Source organism: Leptopilina heterotoma, unplaced genomic scaffold (genome assembly GCF_015476425.1).
Source record: "Leptopilina heterotoma isolate Lh14 unplaced genomic scaffold, ASM1547642v1 Lhet_270, whole genome shotgun sequence".
NCBI lineage: Eukaryota > Metazoa > Arthropoda > Insecta > Hymenoptera > Figitidae > Leptopilina > Leptopilina heterotoma.
Window position 1 is genome coordinate 1,103,461 of NW_025110979.1, and position 12,178 is coordinate 1,115,638.

Below are 12,178 nucleotides of genomic sequence, written 5' to 3' on the forward strand. Positions count from 1 at the left end.
AATTTAATTATTTTCCAAAATTGTATTAAAATTCTTCTCAAGAATTCAATTATTTTCAGTTTAAAAATTTACTAATTAATTTATGATAATTTATGATTATTAATTAATTAAGAAAAATTGAGATCGAACATTTTTTTGAGTATCTAGTCATTTTTAGAGTGAAACAGAATATTCTACAAGTTTCAGGGAAAAAGTTAAAATTTTTTCAAGAAATCAGGATAAAAAATAAGAGAACAAACAAAATTAAATTTTTGTGGCAACTCAGTAAATTTTTTAAATCAATTAAATTTCATATATTATTCGTTAACTGAAAGAAAATAATTTTATTATTGCACTCGGAAAAACAACTTTGCAAAATTAAATAATTTTATATAATAAAGCTGTAGGATTTTTTTTTATTTTCTACGTACAATTTTTAACTTTTCAATGTATATAAAGCCCCGGCTTCCGTGGAGTGTTATTAATCATTCAGATACTTTTTGATTGAATTTAAAAAATGATAAAAATGTTTTTAAAATACAGCTTTAATTCTTTTGTGTGTGTGTGTGTGTGTTTACTTTTCCTATTGTTGTAATATCGAAAATTTGTTTTTAAACTTTTTCTTCAGTATTCTTTTCAGATCAATAAATAAATAAAGAAAAAAAATTATGAAAAGTAGAAAAATGTGAAAAATAATATCGATTCTTTGAATGACTTTGAAAAATGTTGGGTATAAAATGTCGATAGTGGAGAAAAGCTTTTAGATTAAAGAATACTTCTGACGGTTTCCTGAGAATTCTACTTGTGTGTTTTCATCTAGAGAAGAGTTCTATGGGAATTCTTGCACCTGGGAAGTCCATTAAAGTATATATGTATATATACAATATATATGCACTCATACAGGCTCATTTCGAATGATTACACACAAAGGCGAATATTTAAACAGAATAGTCACTCTCTCTCTCTCTCCATATACAGTATCAATTCACATTGCACGAAGTGCTGTCATGCTAATTGCTTTAATTGATGAATGGGATAAATTGGTTTTCGTAAATTAACCTGTATTGAACTTTATTTGATTAATCTTTAATTATACAAGAGAATTCCAAAAATATTATCACATTAACATCAGTTCGTTCCAAGGCTAATGCATCTTTATTAGTGTTTTTTTTTTGTTTGAAAAATTTAATCAATTTTAATTCTATTAAATCGAGAAATTTTTTTATTTTTTTCTTTAGAATAAAATTATAATATAGTGAATATATTCATTATATTACTGCACAAATAAGTAATTTAAAATGCGTATTCACTTTTAAAATATTTAAAATTTTATATTCACTTCACTTCAATTTAAAAATGACTACTATACTCTCTAAATTTGAATTAGTAAAAATGTTTGCTAATTTCAATTAGTGACTGACTTTTTGCTTTTAAATTAGTTTTTACTAACAAATTAGTAAAATTATTTTTAATTTTTTATTTTACAATTAATTCAAAATTGTAATGACAAGTAGAAATAATCAGAATTGTTTTCACCTCTTTTCATTAAAAGACTAAAATTTTGTTAAATATTATGTTTTTTTCAAATTGAAATTATGCAGATTATTGTTCTCTACTTCAAAACAAAATTAGAAAATTGTTAAACAACTGTGATTAAGAAATAGAAAATTTATTTATTTTGCATTATTTTTGTTCATGAATCACAATTTTTTAAACAAAAATATTATTTTGTTTTAGAAAAAAAAAGAAAAATATTTTCACAATTCCTATTCTTAATCTTATTTTTGGAACAGGATTTTCCACAGGAATTAAGACATTCAGAAATTTAAAATTCAAACCATTTTTAAATTAAACAACTTATAAAAGTATTTTTATTTTTATTGTTGGTTCCAATATATTCAGAGAATTGAAAAAAATAGTTCTGAGAAATTCAATTATTTCGAAAAATTTGAATAAAATTCTTTTAAAACTTCTATTATTTAAAAAAATACTGACAACATTCTTTACAAGATTTAGTTAATAAAATTGCAATTTCAATAAAGTTTTCCTATACAATTCAATTATTTTCAATATAATTATTCTTTAAGAATTCAATTATTTTCACAAATAATACCTACATTTTTTTATAGGAATTCAATTATTTAAAAAAAAATTTGAATAACATTTTTCGCAAGAAATCAATTATTTTCATAAATAATCCAATTTTTCTCAAGAATTCAATTATTTTTAAAAATTTTGATAAAATACTTTAAAATTTGAAAAATTACAATAAAAAATAGGAAATTTTCTTCTAATTTCATTTTAAATAAATTTTATATTTCAAAGAATTTTATTTTCTCACTTTAAAAAATTATTTTAAAATAATATTGTTTTTTTCGAAAATTCTAACTATAAAAATTTGGAAATTAATTAAACTTCACAAAAATGTTTGTAATTAAATATTTAAATTCTCATTGAGTTGTAATAAGAATTAGTTTAGAAAAGAATTTCAGTTAAGATTTTGAAAAATAATTGAATATTAGAATTTTATTCAAAAATTCTAAAACCTCATTGATTTTTCTCGAGAATTCAATTATTTTTAAAATTTTTGATAAAATGCTTTAAAATTTGAAAAATTTTAATGAAATTGATCATAGAATACAATTATTTGCGTAAAATATAACATTCTTCCTAGGAATATAATGTTATTGTCAAAAATGTTTGTAAAAATCTTCGAAACAATTCAATTATTTTCGTAAAAAATAAAAATCTTCGAAACAGTTCAATTAAAAAATATTCTGAGAAATTCAATTATTTAAAAAAAATGTGAATAACATTCTTCACAAGAAATTAATTATATTTTTATAAATAATAATATTTTTCCCTGTAATTCAAATACTTTTAATAAATAAAATTCTTCACAGGAATTCAATTTAAAAAAAAAATTTTTTTAATAAAATTCGTTGCAAGAATCCAATTATTTTTTACATAATTTTAAATGAAATGATGGAAAATTACATTTATCCTTAAATTTTTTTTTAAATTCGCAGAAAAAATTTAATTTTTTTTAGAAATTTTGATAAAATTCTTCCCAAGAATTCAATTATTTAAAAAAAAATTTAATAAAATGCTTCGTTAGATTTCAATTATTTTTAATTTTTTAATGAAATTTCTCGATGTAATTTAATTATTTTCAAGAAGTTTTAAAAAATGTACTTTTGCTTTTGAATTAGTAAATTATACTAATAAACAGTAATTTCTACTAATTTATTCGTAAAATTTAAAAATTCAAAAGCAAAAAAAAATTATTGACTAACTATTTGCTTTAAATCAGTAAATTAGTAGAAATTACTATTTAATAATAAAATTTACTCTTTGCTTTTGAATTAATAAATTTTACTAATAAATTAGTGGAAATTACTGTTTATTAGTAAAATTTATCGAAAATTAATTTCCGTCACTAAACGTCGACGCCACATTCAAGAGCATTAATAAAATCCAAATTCAGTATAAATATAAAAATTTTTACTGTATTAATAATAAAATTCTAATAAAGTAAATATAAAAATTGAAGAAATAAAGTTTAACATCCATTTTATATTGGTTGAAAAAGAATTCAAAAAGCGGGGAATTTAAAAAAAAATCGGAACGATATGTAAATGTAGTTTTCTATATTTTTTGAACTGCATGTGTATATAAAAATGTGAGTTATTACTCATGCGAATATCACGTTGAATATATATATACATAAAGAAAGATTTCAAATAAACCGGATGTAACGTTGAACTCTATAAAAGATACTATAGTGAGTGAGAGTGTATGTGTGTGAATTCGCAGATTTACTGTTTCGTCTGAATCCAATTCTCAATTTATGAACAATGTCGTCTTTTATTTTAGCTAATTTTCCCAAAAACTTTTTCTTTTTCTTCTTTTCTACTTCTTTTTTATGGTGACGGGGAATAAAAATTTGTATCCACTCTTTTGTGTCGTAAAAATGGAAATCAGGTCATTTGGATGGTTTGAAAATGAAATAGGTAGAAGAAATGATGGAGAAAAATTTCTTTCAATACCGGGGATTTTTTTCTTTTTTTTGAGATAGATTTCAGTAGGAGAAATTTAATATTTTTACTAATGTGTGTCTTTTCTGTTATTTTCGGTTTGGTTTCAAAAGTCCAAAAGGGATGAAATTCTTTTTTCTTTTGATGAGAGAATTCAATTATTTTTTTTATGAAAAAAAATGTCATAGTTAGCGAAATTTTCACTTTTTTGTATTAAGTGCTTTTACATAATTTTTGTATTAAACTATTTTATTTAGTAGTTAATTTTTTTGCCCTCAAGATTCGAACGTTACAAATAGACATTTTTTTTACTTTTCATTAAAATTTTGAATTTTAGAATATATATAGTATTTTTCGTAAATTAGAAAAATTTCTATAAATTTTGAATTTATATTATTCTGTGAATTTTTGAAAATATTTTAATAGAAAAAAATATTCGTTTTTTTAACAAACAATAAGCAATACAAATAAAATGTGAATTAGATTTTTAAAGGTGGAGAACAATGAATTATAGTCTCAGTAGAGTAATTAGGAATTCTACGTATAAAAATAGTAAATTAATTGAAGTGATAATGGAGCTAATGTGACTCTCGAAAGTAGAAAGTAAAGATAGTGAAGGGGTGAAAATTTGTGAGTGTAAGAAAGTCGAAAAGGACCCCAGAGATGTTTATCTTGTTGAGAGGCAAACTACTATCGATGGCTGATCTTGGAGAAACCGGAAATACTCCCACGAGATGATTCTCCACTCACAAGACACGTGGGATATACTATATGTGTAGAAATATATTCATCTACTGTCTGAAAAGTTTCAATTCCGTACTTTTCGTAATTTTTCTTTTTTAAATTAAATTTGTAAAAGTGAAAACTTTTAGCAAAAAGTCAGGGAATTTTGATAGAAATCCTGGAAGATTGTTGTTTTTCTAAAGTTATTGTGTTTTTGTAAAATTTCAATTTTAAATGAATTTAATTAGAAATTTCAAAAAAACCTAGATTTTAGAAAAATTTTAACAACTAAAATTCTTCTAAAATTAGTTAAACATTTTAATATTTATTTAATTGATTATTAAAAATAATGGATTTATAGAAGAATTTTAATTAAAAACACTAAAACAAATTGAATTTTGAGTCAATTTCAAATGTTTGCAGAAATTCAATTATTTTCAAAACTAGTAAAATTCTTCACAGGAATTCAATTATTTACAAATTATTTTCATAAATTTATTAATCAATTATTATCGTAAATAATATTTTTTTTACAGGGTTTCAATTATTTTCATAAATACATAATAAAACACATCGCAGACTTTCAATTATTTTTAATACAATTTTAATGGAATTCCTCGAAAAATGTAATTATTCATAAACATTTTATTAAAATTTATCAAAGAAATTCAATTATTTTTAAAATCTTTGCTACATTTTTATTTATTAGAATTTAGGTATTATTTTCAAAACACATTTTTAATTAAATTTCTTCATAGAATTCAATTATTTTCAAAAATTTTTAATGAAATTCTTTGTAACAATTCAATTTCTTTCAAAATAATTTTAATAAAATTCTTCGTATCTAGAAATTTAATTAATTTCAAAATATTGTCAAAATTCAATTAATTTCAATGTTTACTATTTCAATAAAATTTCACAAAAGAATTCAATTATTTAAAAAGAAATTTTAATAAAATTCGTCTCAAAAATTCAATTATTTTCAAAAGTAATATTATTCTTCGCAGAAAACAGAAATTAAATTTTGTAAAAAAATTTACAAAAATTCTCATCAAAATTTCCATAATCTTTATAAATAATAAATTTTTTCTCTGAAATTCAATTATTTTTTATACAATTTTCATCAAATTTCACGAAAAATGAAATTATTCTTAAAAATTTTATTAAAATTTGTCAAAATTCAATTATTCTTAAATTTTTTTTTAAATTGTAGAAAGAATTCAATTTTACGAAACATTCAAATATTTAATAAAATATTTATTTTTGTAGTTAAATAATTGAATTCTCGTAGAATTTTTTAATAAATATTGTTTTAAAAATGAATTTCAGTTAAAATTTTAGATTATAATTGAATATTGAAAGCAGTTTAGCGTGAATTTTTTTAAAAATAATTGAATTTTGAAAAGGTTTGAAATTAAAATCATTAGAATTCTTAATTTTCCATATTTTTAACAAACAATTCTGTATAATTAATTCTTTTGAAAAAGTTTAATTACATATTTTTTAAAAATTATTTCAAGTTTTTATTTTCTAATATACATTTAATTGAAGAATTTCCGAACAATTGAAATTTCGTAAAATTGAAATGTAAACAAATGAATTTGAAAATTCACAAAAAACTTTTTTAAAAATTATTAAAAATAATGGATTTATAGAAGAATTTTAGTTTAAAAACACTAGAAAAAAATTTAATTTTAAAGAAGTTACAAATTATTGCAGAAATTCAATTATTTTCAAGAGTAATAAAATTCTTCTTAAGTATTTAATTATTTTTACTAATAATAAAACTCATAGCAGAATTTCAATTATTTTTCATACAATTTTAATTGAGTTCCTTAGAACAAAAAATTATTTTCATGCAAGTTTTAGTAAAACTCGACAAAAGAATTTAATTATTTAAAAATTTGTTGATAAAATTATTTATGAGAATTCAATTTTAAGAACCATTCAATAAATTATTTACTTTTGTATTTAAATAATGGAATTCTCGTAAAATTTTGTAATACAATTTTTTTAAAAATGAATTTTCTAATATGGATTTAATTGAAGAATTTAGGAATAATCGAAATTTCGTCAAATTAAATTGTAAACAAATGGATTTGAGAATTTAGAAAGAACTTTTTCAAAAATTATTTTAAAACAATTGTCTTAAAGAGGAATTTTAGTTACATGTTATTGAATTTCAAATTTTTGAAAATCTTAATTTCTATGAAAAAATAATGATTAAATATTTATTTAAAAATTAAGTCATTGATGTTTTTGAATAATTTTCGTTTTAAAAACATGGAAAAATTCTGTTTTTAACCTGGAAAATCTGGAAAAGTCTGGAAATTTGAAAAGAGCAAAAGCGTGGCAACCCTGAAAAATGTTTAGGGTAAAAAATGAAGAATTGACCGCAGAATTGATTAGAAATTTTTTTTACTTTTACATTATAAATGATAAATCTAAATTAAAATTTCTTTTCTCTTTCGAATTTACGATTGCAATTGAGAAAAATCATTAAAAGTTTGAAAATCTAGAAGAATAAATTTTTTTTCTTCACGTCGATAAATGTCGGTTAAAGGAATCTGCGGTCAATAAAAAAATAATTCCCTTTTATTACTGGAAATCGTAAATTTCATTTCTTATCGGAATCGAATACACTTGAAGGTATTAGATTTTTATATATATAGAGAGAGAGAGAGAAAGATAAAGTATATAGTAAAGTAAACTTTTTTTATAATGGGGAAAAATGGCTTTTGGGTAAATTTGATGATCTTCTGTACCTGATATGAGCACCAACACTATCCACATGATCCCCACCAGGCTCTTCATCATGTCATTGTGACGTCACGTCCGCCTCATTTCTCCTCCTTTTCGCCCTCTCTCGATCCTTCAGTTTTCACACTGTAACAATGAACGATAGAAAAATAAAAGCAAACACAAAGAAAAACAGGTAAATAAATGATAAATCGCTTTAATGTGTCTCATATACCGGGTGTTGAAAAAGTGTAAACCTATTTTTTTATTTTTTAAATATTATTTTTTATGAAAAATTCTCAAATTTTTCGATGTTTGATAGTTTCGATAATTTTTCTACATTTGTATAAAAAAATATAAGGCGGAAAAAATTTGTAAATACATTTTTTTTTGGAAATTTTTTTTTATTGTTTTACAAGTAAAAATATTTTATTTGATGCTCTGATAATTGAAATTAGTAAAAATGTATACTAATTTAAATTAGTGACTGACTTTTTGCTTTTAAATTAGTAAATTTAAATAAATATAGTAATTTCAACGAATTTGTAAGTAAAATTTACTAATTCAACAGCAAAAAGTCAGCAATTCTTTTTAACTTTAAATTTGTAAATTCTACTAACAAGTTCAATAATAATTACTATTTATCAATAAAATTTACTAACAAATTAATAGAAATTATTATTTACTAGTAAAATTTACTAATTTAAAGGCAAAAATTCACTCACTAATTCTTTTTACTTTTGTGTTAGTAAATTTTAATAAATAGTAATTTCTAATAATTTATTAGTGAAATTTTTTTAATTTAAAAGCAAAAAGTCAGTCACTAATTTTTTTGTTTCTCAATTTAAAAATTTTACTAATAACTCAGTAGAAAATACTATTTTCTAGTATAATTTAGTAATTGCTAAACATTGCAGCAATCGTAAAAATTAAAAATTAATTTTCCAACCCCCCGTACTAAAAGTCGTGAACATAATTTATCCCTGAGTATAATTATTCTAAAACAAATTATGTTTGTCATTATTTATTAATAATAATTTCTACTTTAGATTGCGACAAGAGAGAGAGAGAGAGAGAGCATATATTTCACGCCAAGTACTTTAAACGCGTGTGCACTAACTATCCAGTCTGGCATATAGTATAAAGAGAAAAAAAAGAACGAATCCGAGGGGTTTTAAATTTAAAAAATAAAAAAAAGAAAGAAAAATGAAAACATAGCTGCACCCATTTATTCAAGAGAAGTTTCGCTTCGTGACTTTTTTCAGTTCTATCTCCTCTTCTGTTTCTTATATAGGTTTTTTTTTTGCCGTCAGAAAGATTATATTTCCACAGAAATTGTATTGCTTTGACCTTAACTCCTTGCTTTAACTCATTCATTCATTTTCTGTTTAGTTTTTTTTCTGTCTATTCTCATGTAAATTTGTGTATGTGCCGAGAATTTGGCAGAAAAAAAAGAAGGGAGAAAAATAATAATTAAAAAAAATAACAACGAAAAAAAATATAAATCAACAAATTTGACTCTAAAATTGAAAAGAAATTTTTTGTTAAATAAAAACAATAGGAATTAACGATCTTTTTTTACTACTTTATTTATTTAATTATATATTTATTTATTTACCAAAATTACTTCTTGCTTTTGAATTAGTAATTTCTACTGATTAATTTGTAAAATTTACTAATTCAAAAGCAAAGTAGACTAGACTTACTTTTTGATTTTGAATTAGAAAATTATACCACTTAATAGTAACTTCTACTAATTTATTAGTAAAATTTACTAATTACAATGTAAAAAGTATTATTGGCTAATTTTTAGCTTTTTAATTCGTAAATTATACTAATAAATACTAATTTTTACTGAGTTATTAAATTAAATTATTTAAATTACAAATTTAAATGTAAAAAAATTATTAACTTAATTAGTAAATTATACTAATAAACAGTAATTCATAATAATTTATTTGTAAAATTTACTAATTACAATGCAAAAAGAATTATTCACTGACTTTTTGCTTTTTAATTTGTAAATTATACTAATAATTAGTAATTTTGACTAATTTATTCAATTAAATTATTTAAATCACAAATTTAAATGTAAAAACAAATTATTAACTGACTTTTTGCTTTTGAATTAGTAAATTATACTTATAAACAGTAATTCATAATAATTTATTTGTAAAATTTACTAATTACAATGCAAAAAGAATTATTGACTGACTTTTTGCTTTTTAATTAGTAAATTATACTAATAATTAGTAATTTTCACTAATTTTTTAAATTAAATTATTTAAATCACAAATTTAAATGTAAAAACAAATTATTAACTGACTTTTTGCTTTTGAATTAGTGAACTATACTAGTAATTAGTAATTTCTACTAATTGTTTAGTAAATTTTACTAATTAATAGTTATTTCTACTATTTAATTACTACATTTTACTAATAAATAGTCATTCTTCTTAGTTTGTAACTAAATTTTACTAATAAATAGTAATTCTTACTAGTTTATTACAAAATATTACTAATAAACACTAATTTCTACTAATTTATTAGTAAAATTTATTAATTTAAAAGCAAAGAGTAAATTTAATTATTACATAGTAATTTCTACTAATTTATTAATAAAATTTACTAATTACAAAGCAAAAAGTAAATTTTAATAATAAATTGTAATTTCTACTAATTTATTTGTAAAATTTACTGATTTAAAGGAAAAAGTCAGTCACTACTTCTTTTTGCTTTTTTATTTCTTAATTTTATTAATAAATTAGTAGAAATTGCTATATTTTTATTAACAAAATTAACTAATAAATTAATAGAAATTACTATTTATTAGTATAATTTTTAGTAATTAAAAAACAAAAAATTAAACACTAAATCTTTCTGTTTTTGATTTTTAAAATTTTACTAATAAATAATCTATTCTACTAATTTATTAGTAAATTTTACTAATGAATAGTAATTTCTATTAATTTATTACTAAAATTTATTAATTCAAAAGCATAAACTAACTTTTACTGATAAATTAGTAGAAATTACTATTTATTATTAAATAATTTACTAATTCAAAATCTTAAATCCAGGGCTTAAATCAGTCACTAAATCTTTTTGCTTTCGAATTAGTAAATTTTCATAATAAATTAGTTTAAAATTAATTAAAATTGCTATTTTATTAGTAAAATTCACTAATAAATTAATAGAAATGACTATTAATTAGTAAATTTTTCAAATTCGAAAGCAAAAAGATTTGGTGACTGACTTTTTGTTTTTGAATTAGTAAATTGTACTAGTAATTAGTATTTTCTACTAATTTTTAAGTAAATTTTACTAATAAATAGTATTTTCTACTAATTTTTAAGTAAATTTTACTAATAAATAGTCATTTTTACTAATTTTTTCGTAAATTTTACTAATAAATAGTAATTTCTACAAAATAATATTTTCTACTAAGTTATTAGTAAAATTTTCAAATGGAAAAACCAAAAGAATTAGTGACTCACTTTTTGCTTTCAAATTTGTAAATTAGTAGAAATTAGGGGAACATAGTCTAGGTCGGCCACCTTTTTGACTTTTGTTTATAACTTTTTTTTAAAAATGAATTTGGACAATTGAAGTATATGGTTGGAAAGTCCTGTTTAATAGGAACATTTTTTCTGTACAAAGTAAATTGACAGGTTTAAAAATGAAAAAGTTATAAAGATTTAAAAAAAAAAAAATTTGTAGTCCAGGTTGGCCATTACAGTCAAGGTCGGCCATGTTTAAAATTCAAAGGGCATTAATCGTTAAAAAATAAAATAACATGTTTGGAGTTACGGAAAATTGATTCTTTATTGTTTACAGTTTGTAACTTAATGAAATAACAAAATAATAACAATAAACAATATAAAAAAATAAATATAAATAAAAAAAAGTTTTGCACTAAAATATTAATAAAATTAAATAAAAATATTAATAAGATGATCAATTATATTATGAGTTATACAGAATTGCAGTTTTTGCAAATGAAGTAGCTCGTCCTCAACTTTGCGCATTTTAAACACATAGTGGCCGACCTTGACAGTAAGTAACATTACCGAATTGTTGTAACCATAAAGAAATACGTTTCGGGATTCGATTTTTTACTTTGTTTTCCTTTCAACCATGAGTCCCACAAATTTTCTGCATACTTGCCTTGATGATTCAATTTGTTTTTTATCTTTTATTAATGGTTTTTCACATTATGCACAAAACTTTTTTTGAGCTTTTTTTGTACCGACGTCACAGAAAACACAATTTTCGATTTTCCGAAAATGTAATTGAACAAAAAGTTAGGTTTCACTAAGACAAGCTTCGACAAAAATGCGCGTAGGTGGCGCTAGTGAACTTGACAAAAAAACGCGAGTGGCCTACCTAGACAGTAGGCCAACCTTGACTACATTCCCCTACTATTTATTAGTAAAATTTACTAATTCAAAAACAAAAAGTCAGTCACTAATTCAAATTAATAATCATTTTTGCAAATTCAAATTTATAATTTATTGCTTTATTCAAAATAAATTTTTCTTTTAAACAAAAACAGAGTTTTTGATGGAAATAAAAGAGAATTTCCTTGATTTAAACAAATTTTCTTTGCATTCAAGAAATTAGTTTTTTCATGCGAAAAAGAAAATTTCTTTGAATAAAAATTTATTTCTAATCGAAAGAACAAGTCATAGCAAAATAATA

At 21.1% G+C, this 12,178-nt stretch overlaps 1 protein-coding gene across 1 annotated transcript in view; it reads right to left on the reverse strand.

Moving 5' to 3' along the window:
* The window catches only part of LOC122503852 (acetylcholine receptor subunit alpha-like), a 252,448-nt gene that overhangs the window by 48,821 nt on the left and 191,449 nt on the right, over nt 1-12,178 (reverse strand). Inside the window, exon 4 of the mRNA XM_043614597.1 lies at nt 7,505-7,625. Coding sequence (XP_043470532.1) covers nt 7,505-7,556 — 52 coding nt within the window. The 5' untranslated portion in view covers nt 7,557-7,625. The remainder of the gene's footprint in view (nt 1-7,504; nt 7,626-12,178) is intronic.